General features: G+C 34.5%; 1 protein-coding gene across 1 annotated transcript; it reads left to right on the top strand.

Annotated features, from left to right (window-relative positions):
- Positions 1-1,554: 1,554 nt before the first annotated feature.
- On the top strand, positions 1,555-12,998 carry LOC125834708 (SPX domain-containing membrane protein At4g22990-like). The gene is made up of 11 exons (XM_049513845.1): positions 1,555-1,808; positions 4,179-4,238; positions 4,849-4,969; positions 6,208-6,519; positions 6,917-7,021; positions 7,389-7,843; positions 10,333-10,634; positions 10,849-11,021; positions 11,487-11,677; positions 12,114-12,247; positions 12,681-12,998. Exons 2-11 carry the CDS (start codon positions 4,186-4,188, stop codon positions 12,917-12,919), a joined length of 2,085 nt encoding a protein of 694 aa, XP_049369802.1. The 5' UTR covers positions 1,555-1,808; positions 4,179-4,185; the 3' UTR covers positions 12,920-12,998.
- Positions 12,999-13,714: the final 716 nt, after the last annotated feature.

The raw sequence follows: 13,714 nt of genomic DNA, 5'->3' as shown, positions 1-13,714 counted from the left end.
CCAGATGACTTAAGAATTGAGTGAAAATAAGGGATTTTAGAAATATTTTAAAATGATAGGAAATAATAGAAATTATGAAAAATAAAGGTGTGTATATAAGTAATTAATCCATATAAAATACAATCTAAAGCGGTAAAAATATGAATACAATCGTATCGAGACATGCATAAATATGCTCAATATCAAACGCATACAAGGTAATTAGAACTTTTTGTAGGAATGATATCATTAGTCTTCCTTACTCTCATGTGAATTAAATGAATTTTTTTTAAAATAAAATTTCATCTTTTCATCATAATACTTAAATTGTCCTTTAAAGTTGAAAGGAAAAATAATTTTGGAAGTAAGCCTAGATTCCAAAGTTAAGGAAGTCCCACATAGATGGTATCTTCCAAGAATTTAGATTCCAAAATCAATGATAGTATCTTCTCGAAATTGAGTACTCCTCCGTTTAAAAAAGAATGATTTCCTTTCTTTTTTAATTTGTTTTGAAAAGAATGACATTTTTCTTTTTTTGGTAACATTTTAATTTCAGTTTTCCATGTGACATGTTTAAGGCCACAATATTAAAGGTCAATTTTGTATATTTGACATGTTTAAGGCCACAAAATTCAAAAAATTTATTTATTTTCTTAAATTTTGTGTCAAGTCAAACTAGGTCATTATTTGTGAAATTGAGAGAGTATTAAATTATAATTCCCCTCTAGTCATTGTCAAAATGTACCACAACATAGAGTAGGACCCATAGCCAAATAATACAACATTAGGGTCAAATCTTGGTATCATATTTTTGGTCATTATCATTGATAAGCTTTGCCTCATTCTTTTTACATTTTGATTGTGATTTTTGGATCAGTTTTTCCACACTTTGATTTTAGTTAAATAATACTTATAAGTTGAGAATTTAGGTTAATTAATAATGATTAAGTGCTAAAAATTAATGTGCAAACATGTTTGATGAAGTGACTAAATTATACTGAGGTATGACACAAATTCTGACTCTTCTAATAAAAATTTTGGTTGGTGAAATACTCTCTGGAACCAACCCCACATATTCATTCTAGCTAGGGTTCATATTGTGATAATGTGATCTAAACGTTGATTAAACAATAAGAATTCATGTAATTTTTGATTATACGTATCATTCTAAGTAGAGGTCTGGAGTTCAACCTTTGATAGTGAGTAGTGTTTGGTAGAGAGCTTAATTTACCTTTAAAATGAAATTTCATTCGTAAATTAATTAATTAAAAATTTTCAATACGAGTATCGAGAAAAAGAAAACCAAAAAGGAGTGTTTCTCTAGCTTCTCATAATTTTAGTGAATAAGAGCAAACGTACGTTTTGTGGGGGTAAAAGTGATACCCTACTAGGTAATATACTAACATAATGTCATCATATGATATAGCTAAATAAAATAATAAATAATTAAAGTAGAAAACTCAAGAATTATACACGTGCTACAACACTAATATTATGCAAACTAACAAAACCTGAATAAGGGCCGAATTTCCCTACCTATGTATAAACTCTTCTCCTCTATTTCTCACACTTTTCATGGTGAATTTCTACACATGAAATTTGAACTTCAAAATTTATAAAATTCGCATTTGCAGAACAAACAAAATTTCAAATTTTTGTTCAGAAATCTGAGAGATCACGAGTTTTTTTTGTTTGTTCGAAAAAAAAACAATTATCCAGCTCGGAGTGCTCTGTATTCTGTGAATCTGAAAATTTGTGCAGAGTTCAGTGTTTGTTGATGTTCAGCTAAAAGTTCTTCTGCAAATTGCTGCCGTTGTGGATACGTACAGGTAATTGCTTCGAAAATCTACGAAGAAATTACTACAAAAATTGTTAATTTGGAGAGAATTATTGTTTAGTAGAACGGAGTTTTGTGTTTATCTGCCATTTTACGATTCAAAATTATGGCTAGGAGTGCTCTGTTATTTTTTCCTTTTGATATTTGTGAATCTGCAAATTTCTCTGTTTATTACAGAAAAAACAGAGCTCAGTGTTTGTTGATTTGGACGTACAGGCCATTACTGTTATTGCTTCGATAATCGAAGAAGAAATTTATTGCAGAATTTGCAGTTGTAGAGAAAACTATTCACGTGAATGCATGCACACACAAAAATGATGTATATGTATATATCAATGCAGAGGCGGATCCAGAATTTTGAATTTATCTGCCAAAACACGTAAATGGAACTCTAGTTCCCCGCTGTATGTGTGATATAAAACAGTCAATTCCAGTGATGTGTTATTGCTCTTAAATTTGGCTTTATAAAAGCATTTAATTGATTTGAGATTCTGTCAACTCAATTAATTCTTTTCTGCTATGTTTTGTTTTTTTTACTCCTTTTTTTTTTTTTGGAGGAATTTTATCTTTTTTCTTTTATATGAAGCTAAAATTATTGCCTGTAAATTAGTGGTTTTGATGTGAAAATGGATAGTGATGTGAGTGTATATACTAATGCTTCTTTTATTATGGTTAATCATACACATCTGCAAATGTATATATGGCTCATCCTAAACTTGATGAGTTCAAATTTAATATTTGTCGAAATTTAAGTGATTTTTCACTTATATAATTATGTTACATGTTGAAATTACTAGGTTCAGTTGAACCCATAGACAATAGGCTTTGTTCGTGTCTTTGTAGCTATATAGGTGAACATGTTGCCACTCAAGGGTGTGGCCTAGTGGCCATGAATGAAAGTGAGTTGAGATTTGTTGGTGTAATATACCACAAATACAATAAAATACATTTGAAATTAAAATAACAAAAAATGAATAAACAAATCTTTAGGCTGAGGCGCGGATATATCGCTCTCTTTAAGGAGATTCAAGCCCACTGCAACATAATTTACACCGATCCAGCAATATCACTCTTGACTTGTCCCCTTCAGGATACAACATCCCAACAACATCGTACAACTCAAGCAACTCCGGATTAGTTGAAGAATCCAAAGCTCCACAAAAGAACACCTTCCTTCAACATATTATTACTCTCTTTTGTATAGTGAATATAGTTGAAGATTTAGAATATTTTCTTTGTCTCAACTCTCTCTTTCACTACTACACACTACAATATTATTTCATATTCTCTTCTTTCTTCCACTCTTTCACATATCTGTTGTTTTTCTTATTGTTCCCAACACAAAGGAAGACCACACTATTTATAGGTGATGAATTCTTCCTTGCAATGAATATGAAGATAGTGGGTATAAATTTGCCAAATGAATGGCTCAAATGTTACATAAGTTACAAGACATAAAGATAGAATAATGGGTGAAATGAAGAGTTGGTGGTTACGTAAGTTACTAACAACTAATGACCACTTTCTTTCACAATATAATTGTGATGTCCACCAATAGACATAACATGATACATAATGTGACATATAATATATTTTTATTAGGAATAATACATAAATATGCCTTTTAATTTGACCTCATTTCACATTTACGTCCTCCAACTTTGAGAGTTCACAAGTAGACACTTAAACTTGTATCAAGTTGAATAAGTAGACACATGAGTCCTATGTGGCGTAATACACGTAGGACATCACATAGGATGCAAATTGCCACGTAGGATGCCACATAGGACGTGTGTGTTTATTTATTCAATTTTATACAAGTTTAAGTGTCTTACTTGTGCACACCAAAGTTTGAGGGCATAAATGTGAAATGATGCAAAGTTAAAGGTTATATTTATGTATTATGCCTTTTTATTAATAAGAAAATGTCACACCAACAAGATTCAAATCCCAGCCTAGAAAAAAACACTTGGCTATTCTTCTCATCTGGCCTAGCCTTTGTGGACATAGTTACCTGATACCTGCACCTAGTGGGAGGTGAACATGTTGTGTGTATGCTTAAATTTTGTACTTTGAGTGATTTAGAGACCAAGTCATTTGAACTACTCATGGTCTTTCAAAGTTCTTCTGTGTCTCGTGGGCTCTTTTGTAGTGCATGAAAATAATTGCATCACTGTGTGAAATCTACATCAATTGTTTGTGAACAGGTAGCTTATCTGACACCATGTTTGGTATAATTTCTCATTCAGTGTCCGGCACCCAAATACTCTTGTTGTATTCTCTATGGAAATCGATTTCTCATCACTAGAAATGTGTCATTGCTGTTTATCTCATTCCTTTTCTTTTTTGTGGCTGAATGCAGATAAAAAATGGTGTCTTTTGGGAAAAAGTTGAAGGGAAGACAAATCCAAGAATGGCAAGGGTATGTCAGGTGTCCTTAATTTAGCAGAAACTAGAGATTGCTTTAGATTTATGTGTTAAATTCGGTAGAAATTGATCTTGTCCATGCTCTTATTCTGCACTTCTAGATGAACTTTGTGAACTTGCTTTGTTTCTTTTTACTAAAAACACAATTCCAGAAAATGCTATGCTGTGAATTACTCGATATATTTGCCGCATACATTCTGACCACAAACCTTATTGTTATGTGTGTTAATTAAAAAATGAAGAAATGGTAGTTGCAATGCAGAAAGACAAAGTTCGCTTCTTTGAGGATTAAGGAAATAGGTTCTCTTTTTTGTGTTAGTAAAGAGAGAAAAAACTACCTGAATACTTTAATGCAGTAGTGATTAATTATGTAGCTTGGACTCTTCAAAGATCCCACTGGGCGTTTGTCGAATCGTCCAAAAGCTATGCTATTTTTGAAGGATCCGACAGGAATACGACAACATCTTTGGAGGGTCCGAGCAACATAGGTGATTAATCAAAGAGGAGAAATTAGACATTACCAACTAATGAAAAGGAATCAAAAGAAAACATTTATTTTGAGTTTGCATTATTAAGTTGAATGGTGAAGATCAATTTTGTTGCAGATACTATATCAATTACAAATTGATGAAGAGGAAGCTTAAGCAATATGCTAACCAAAGCCAAGCCGTAGTACCAGATCGTCGATTTGTTCTTAAGGATTTCTCCAGAATGCTAGACAACCAGGTAAGGAGATGGAATTGATGCACTTGCATACTTTATCGTATAAAGGCCAAAGTAGGCCGAAACAGAAAAATTCATTGTAAGTCTTCCGGCGTCTTCCTTATGTGTGATGCATGTGCCCTGTTCAAATAGACTATTCTTGTCGTTTAGTAGCATTCAAATAGTTCATCTTGGAAATAAAATTCCTGAGGATTGGCCTCTTGATAGCTAATTACAGAGTAAGTTAGTAAGTGATTGAGGGCTACCTCTGCCCAACTCTTACCACAGGCTGGCTTCAACAGATGTCAGAGCCCTACATGCATAAATCAACTCGATCGTATTAGTTCTTTTGTTCTTCCTGTGACAATTTATCAACTTTGAAGTTTGTCAGCATTTATTGTGAAAGGTTTCTATGATGTTTTATACTTAAAGAGTTATTTTGGAGGCTCTTTGATGAAGTGGAATCCATGCCTAGTTCAACTTGAATCAGGATAAGAACTATGAGTATAGGTTATGCATCAGTTGCGAGTATCCTCATCAGTATTCGGTCTATGAAAACTAATCAATTGTGGAACCTTCATTTTGCAGAAAGTTTTATGTTTCTGAGATCAAACTTTTAGGAAAAAGACAGGTTCTTGTTTCACTCGATGTCTTATTTGCCATATTTGTTGCTAGTAGTGACTGTTGCATAATTTGTTGCTTACTCTGTCAATGTTCTGATCATGTTGTCAAAGGCTCATTAAAAGTGTGCTCAATCCCTGTATATCATAAACGCTTAAGGAGGGCACGCTGCCTAGCTTAAGCTGCGCTTCACTATAGGCAAGTCACTTAGGCGTGCACCTCATTTCTCATGAGTTCTATCTTGGATAGAGCATTACTAAACAAATATAATCGGCATCTAAGTGTAGTAGTGGTTAAGGAAAATAATATGAATGAACTTAATATTTTTTTCTCGAATCACATATATATTTTTGTTTTTTCCCTTCATTGTGCCTTCTATAAATGAAGCCCACACTTTTATTGTGCTTTTCTCTTAAAGCCCCAATTGATCTGGAGTGAAATTTAGAGCTTTTTGCCTTTGACAACTCTAGTTCTGATAGGTTTGGAGGGGTCAATAATAGTCCTTAGAAATTAATCTTGACTATCTCTATTTGCTCGTAGCATTTACACTTCCTGTGTTGGATTGAAAGGATACTTCTTATAGTGAAGAAGGCTTCAGCCACATCATTGAGATGTGATCATTTTCTTCTTATCTTTTGCAGATCGAAACAATAGTTCTCTTTTTGTTGGAACAACAAGGAGCTCTTGCGAGCAGAATATCTGAACTTAATGAACAGAAAGATTTTCTTCAAGAGGTGCCTGATATATCAAAAATAGACGAGTTGCGGGAAGCTTATCAAGCTGTGGGGCGTGATCTTCTAAAGCTTCTCTATTTCGTTGAAATAAATGCTATTGGATTGCGGAAGATACTTAAAAAATTTGACAAACGTTTTGGCTATAAGTTCACTGATTATTATGTCAAAACCCGGGCTAATCATCCATATTCCCAACTTCAGCAAGTATTCAAGCACGTGGTAATATGCTAAACTCAAATAGCCAGTCCACTATTCTTCTTCTACTATAATAATGCTACTGCTGCTAAGCCTTTGTGGATAGAATTATCTGGTTCTTGTGTTGGTGGGAGGTAGTAGGTACGCATGGAATTAGTTATGGTGCACGCAAGTTGCCCCAAACACCACGGTTATCAAAAAAAGAATAATGCAACTGCTGATAAGACAACTGCCACTATTACTTTTTTCCTTCTGAGATTTGTCTTTTAACTCATTACTGCAAATGTCATTTCTTGACTAAAAAACATGAGATTCAGATTTATTTGCACTAGTATGCCCTAACACAACTTGTGGGACCACACTGGGTATGTTGTTGTTGTAGTATGCCCTAACACAAGCCATCCCTGAATGATGATTGCAGGGATTAGGGGCAGTTGTTGGAGCAATATCTCGTAATCTTGCAGATCTTCAAGACCGTCAGGGAAGCTACTTGTCAATTTATGACCAGCCAGCTCTTCCCCTCCAGGTTTAGTTTACTTGTAGTAATCAGCTTCAGATCAATGTGCAGGTTTTATAAATATCACTCTGGTTGTTCCATTTTATGTGACACAGTTACTATTTGGAGTGTCAAAAGTTTTTCCGTGACCACTACTTTTCATATTGTGACTTATAGTAATTTTTATGTAGTTCCTAAATATGTAAATTTTATTTAAAAAAACTTGAAGATGTTTTGTCCGAGTTCACACAGAAAATTAGATAGTTTGGCCGTCATACTTTGAGTAGTGTCACATAAAGTGGGATGGAGAGTATAGTTTTTTCCTGTCAAACTCCATTCATATATTCTAGACATGCTCTGCTATTTTTTTCTAATATGGTACAGAGCCTTTTTGCAGGATCCTGTGGTTGACTCGATGCAAGCAGCTGTCGATAGATTAAGTCATTCGACAAACTTTCTTAACTTTTTGGCCCAACATGCACTTATTATGCAAGAGGAGTTACCCGCTCCTGTCGAGGAAGGAGTTGATGATCAGAGATACCATTTTATGTCGCTCCTGTTGAACTTGGCGAATACTTTCCTTTACATGGTCAATACATACATTATTGTACCAACAGCAGATGATTATTCTATGAGCCTTGGTGCGGCTGCAACGGTTTGTGGGATTGTGATTGGAGCCATGGCTGTCGCGCAGATCTTCTCGTCCGTGTATTTCAGTGCTTGGTCGAACAGGTCTTATTTCAGACCTCTGATATTCAGCAGTATAGTTCTTTTTATTGGGAATGTCATGTATGCATTGTCTTATGATCTCAATTCAATACCAGTTCTGCTTATCGGTCGTCTATTTTGCGGGTAAACCTCTCTCCTCCACTCTTTCCAGCTGTGTGCATCTATACATGTGGTTTTCTATTATTGAATATGTGAGAAATATAGGAAAAGAATATTATTGAATTGTTGTTGTTTACATTATTACATTGAGACCCTATTTATAGACCCTAGAATACAATCCTTTACCAAGTAGGATACTATTTAGTATTCCTATTTCTATTTCTATTCCTATTCCTGTTCTAATAGGATTGTATAAACTTATTCTTATTCTAATAGGATTGTATAAACCTATTCCTATTCTAATAAGATTGTATAAACCTATTCCTATTCTAACACTCCCCCTCAAGCTAGTGCATACAATTCATGTACCTAGCTTGTTACAAATGTAATTAACACGAGGACCGATGAGGGGCTTGGTGAGATATCTGCAAGTTGATCACTCGACTTCACAAATTTGACAATCAATCTCAATGGGCTTGGTCTTCTCATGAAATACTGAATTTGATGCATAATGCCGATAAAACAGAGACTGATAAAATTACAGTGTTGAACTTCCCAAACCAAGCTTGCAAAAACTATTTCAGACCATGGAGTAACTTACGTAATCAACATACAAGGCTACTAAACTCCCCCTGAGCAACAAATTAGGTGGTTGCTCCATATAGACTTCTTCACAATGCAACGGTCGCCGGAAGTGCTCAAAATCTAGTATAAAGTGTATGGATCATGTTGGAATCAATAGACGTGTCAATATTTAACAAGAAAGTCACCGAAAAATTGGCCGGAACATGCTTATATGCCGGAGTATTGATTTGATGGATAAAAGTGGTCACAATCTAAGAAATAAAATTATATGGATAGGGTTGGAATGATGTCACGACCCAACTAGAAAATAGAAATTATATAGGATAGTTCGAATTGATGGAATGACCCCCATTGAAAAAGAGAAATAATATGGGTAGGGTCGGAATGATGGCACAACCCTAATGAAAAAGAGAAATTATATAGGTATGGTTGGAATGATAGCACAACCCTACGCAAATCAGATTTGGGGAGTCACCGGAAAGACGAATGGAACTATGCAAATCAAATCTGAGGAGTCACTAAAAAGACATGATGCTATGCAACTCAGATATGCGAAAGTAGTTCGGTAAAATCCACGGTACTACACAAATTAATTATGAAAAGTAGTCCGGAGAGATGCACGGTGCTACGCAAATAAGATATGCAAAAAAAGGTAGTCACCGAAAGGATGTCACGGTGCTACACAAATTATATATGAAAAAGTAGTCACTGGAATGATGGCACAGTGCTACACAAATTAAATATGAAAAAGTAGTCACCGGAATGATGACACGGTGCTACAAAAATTAAATATGAAAAAGTAGTCACCGGAATGATGGCACGGTGCTACACAAATTAGATATAAAAAAGTAGTCACTAAAAAGATGGCACGGTGCTACAAGTTAGATATAAGAAAGTAGTCACCGGAATGATGGCACAGTGCTTAAATAAATCAAATATGAGAAAATAGTCACCGGAAAGATACATGGTGACCCAACTTTTGCTAACATAATTGTTGGCCAGACGGGCGGCATATATGAGTAATAGCCGCCCGCCGGCAGCGGAATCACTTTGATCGTTTACCAAGATCGTAGAGGCTCTGATACCATGTGAGAAATATAGGAAAAGAATATTATTGAATTGTTGTTGTTTACATTATTACATTGAGACCCTATTTATAGACCCTAGAATACAATCCTTTACCAAGTAGGATACTATTTAGTATTCCTATTTCTATTTCTATTCCTATTCCTGTTCTAATAGGATTGTATAAACTTATTCTTATTCTAATAGGATTGTATAAACCTATTCCTATTCTAATAGGATTGTATAAACCTATTCCTATTCTAACAGAATATTTAAGATATTTCTTTTTGGTACTTCGGACGATGAATGGTAGTGGTTGGAGGATGATTTATAAAATCATTTGGTGATTTCACTTTCTTTCGCGTTTTTGAAGCATATCTAGTTTCATTTTTGCTGATTTGGGAGGTTAACACCGACTTTCAAAAAGTAATTGCAAATGATGTCGAGTTAGTTGATGAAACTAGTCATGGAGTTAACGAGAAGTTGGAAGAGTTTCAAATCGTGAGCTAGATAGCCCTCGGGGATTTCTCGGTTATATTAAAAATGGAATATGTTCACCTCAAGTATAGTCCCCATTAGAAAAATGAATGAAAGTGAAGTGAGATAAGATTATGGTATGTAAATTTTGGTTCAGATGCCTAAGCTCAATCTTTTAGGAAAATGCATGATATAGTTGAATTTAGGTAATAAAAGAATATACTTAATAGAATGCTGATTAGTTGGAATTATGCCTTAATTGTGGTTGTTAAACTTACAATATTTACTGAGAAGTAATCAATTGATTTATCGAATTTGCACTTAATCATAAGACTTGCAAGTTGACAAGATGGTGGCTTGCCCTTCGATCTCTTCTTGAATTGCAGTTTTGGTTCCGCCAGAGCAGTGAACCGTCGCTACATCAGTGACTGTGTACCACTTAAATACCGGATGCAGGCTTCAGCGGGTTTCGTTAGTGCTAGCGCGCTTGGAATGGCATGTGGACCTGCAGTTGCCGGCTTACTTCAGACGAATTTTAAGATTTACATGATAACCGTCAATAAAGAAACTTTGCCTGGTTGGCTTATGGCTATTGCATGGCTCATTTATTTGGTATGGCTGTGGTTCTCTTTTAAAGAACCTGTGCGTGATACTGAAATAAAAAATGTTCCTCAAGAGTCTAAGGCCGGTATGTCCTAGTTATTACAATTCGAACATTACATATATTATTGCCTCTATGCTCTCCTTTCCTCTTATTCTCTGTAATATTTAACTAAGAATGCAAAATAACAATTCACTTGAGCTATATATATATCGTAATTGTGCCATAGAATATGTGCAAAAGCTGACGTAACGTAATACTTATCAAAAAGGATCTGATAATAAATCTTTTTGATCACTAGAACCTGATTCCCTTGAAAAAGGCATTGTGGAACCATTGCTGTTAAAATCACCGGAGAATCAACAAGATGAGGATGAACAAGAAGGTGACGAGAGTGAAGAAGCTCCTGAGGACTCTCATAAACCTGCTAATTCTATAGTAGCAGCATACAGATTGCTCACTCCTTCTGTGAAGGTATGTTCAAACTATGAGCTCCTTGCTTCTTTTTCGATCCAATAAGCAGCAAGTGATTGATCAATAGATTTCTCAAAACAAATGAAAAGGAAATGAAACATAAATCATGGATTAACTTAGCCCTCTTGGGGACTTCGTTAAAGAGGAACCTCATGTAAATTCCTTTTGTATGAAAGAGTAGTAATCCACTGAAATCACATGGTCTTATTCTTCACTGGGAAATTGATTCTTTGGAGTTCAACTACTAGCAGGGACAGGAGCTAGAGTACTGTATGAAGCGGGTTTGGCAAAAAACCAGTAATTTTGGTGTATTTATCTAATACAAATTCATTTAATATGTACAAATTATTACCAGTAACTCAAATTGATGACTAAAATCCCGAACCCATGTGTTTCAAATTCTGGCTGACTACAAGTATGTGATGCATGTTCCCCTGATGTTTCATACTCTTTTGATTTTTCCAGGTTCAATTGTTAATCTATTTTATGCTGAAATATGCTATGGAGATTTTACTTTCAGAATCTAGTGTCATCACGACATATTACTTTAGCTGGTCAACAGGCCATGTGGCAGTTTTTCTTGCGTGTCTTGGCCTCACGGTTCTTCCAGTAAATCTTGTTGTTGGGAGCTATATAACTAACATGTTCGAGGACAGGTAACTTCTTTCGCGCACACTTATGTTAATGGATGGTTACTTTCTGGTCAATAGTCAATACTATTTGCTTTTTAAAAGGATTCTTGCGTAGAAAATATTTTATTTTGACCTAAATATTTGCACAATTTTTAGATTGGTTCAATTTTGAACGGGTCAAAATGGGTTCAGTGTGTGCGGTTCATGATTGTCTGGCCTAACTTTGCCACCTCTACATGTAATCGATATAGTTTATGGCTTGGCGTATAAAATAAAGAAATGTTTTGGCAGCTTTTTCGCATAGAGTTCACGTCTCACCTTGTACTGATGCATCTAATAAGACAGAAGGTGGACAATTTTATATTCAACAATATGTTAGAAGACTGAAAATTCACCATACGTTTATCATATATAAATCTTCACCATCAGAAATTGAATGCCGAGTTTCTTTTATTTGCAGGCAAATTCTGTTGGCATCTGAAATTATGGTGTGTGTTGGTATACTGATGAGCTTTAATGTTATAATCCCGTATTCTGTGCCACAGTATGTCTGCTCGGGGCTCTTATTATTTGTATCTGCTGAAGTGTTAGAAGGTATGATCCCCTCTTTTCGTTGTCTTTCTTAAGAAACACTCATCTTTAATTGTCAATTGATCTATCAATATGGAAAACCAAAAATTGTGTAGTTGAATAAAAGTTGTGCTCAAACTCAGAATAACTCGAAGAAAAAGGCATATATTGGCTTCTAGTGTGTGATAGTTTCAATAAAGTTTGCTTATAGTTCAACAAAAAGAGTTGCTTCATGATCTAAAGGGAGTCGTTGATTTTAGAAATTAGGTTAATTGTAGCACGTTGATATAAGTGAATTCATTTCTATATACTATTATGTGTATAAGTGGTGTTCGTAGTTAACACTTCTTTGACATATAACAAAACTTGGCAAATTTTCAATGATAATACTATGTTATTGTTAGTTTTTATATCATGTACGTTCTAAAAAAGTTACTTTGGCTTTGGCTCACTTCAGGTGTAAATTTGTCACTCCTCTCGCGAGTCATGTCATCTAGGCTTTCTCGTGGAACCTACAATGGTGGCCTCTTGTCTACAGAAGCCGGAACCATTGCTCGGGTGATTGCAGATGCAACTATAACTCTCGCTGGGTACTTGGGGGAGAGTATGCTCTTGAATATTACTCTTCTTCCTTCGCTCTTCATATGCATTGTGTCCATTCTCGCCACCTTTTGGACCTACAATTCTCTCTATTGATTTAGTCTCATGTATTTAGATGAATCCTCAGCACCCAGAAATCATTTCTGCTTTCAATTATTTTATCGATTTATTTGTTTCTTGTACTTTTACTTCCATTCATCTGTATTATTGCTATAAATTGAAAGTGGCACTAGTGGATCATTAGCACAGATGATACTAAATTGATCCATGTAATGTTTGTTACGTTCGTCTAGTTGTTATTATTAAGCAGTTAAAGAAAAGAGTTACGTGAGTCCATGGATTATTATGCCCCGGTAATGTATCCCATCATTTCTTTCTCTGTGATTTATCAATGGATTTTCTTTTTGTATTTTTAGTTACATTCATTTGTATTATTATTGCTATAAATTGGAAGTGTCTCCAATGGATCATGAACATAAATAATACTAAATTAATCCTTGAAGTGTGATATGATAATCATACAAGGGGAAAGATAGAGTATAATGTAGTGTTGTGATTATGAGTATTAAAGTTTATAATAATATCTATATTTCTCCCCCATTTTGATAGAAAATATAATTTTTTTCTTAAAATTTTAGAATGTGTGTCATTGAATTTTATTTGTTATTCTATAAAATATTTTAGTATATCAAAACACATAAGTGAAAACTATTTCTAATTAGATCATGATTTTTATACCTTTTAAATAATAGTATCGAAATCTTACTGGGAGTACGAGTAGAGTAAAGTGTATGTAGATCTTATTTATATCTCATGAAGATAGAAATGTTGTTTCCGAAAAGACCTTTGACTTAAATTACAATGAGTACAATAGAGTGTATGAGAATAGCT

Source organism: Solanum verrucosum, unplaced genomic scaffold (assembly GCF_900185275.1).
Source record: "Solanum verrucosum unplaced genomic scaffold, falcon-dt-bn FXZP01000149.1, whole genome shotgun sequence".
Classification (NCBI taxonomy): Eukaryota; Viridiplantae; Streptophyta; class Magnoliopsida; order Solanales; family Solanaceae; genus Solanum; species Solanum verrucosum.
This window is presented reverse-complemented; position numbering and strand designations above follow the sequence as displayed.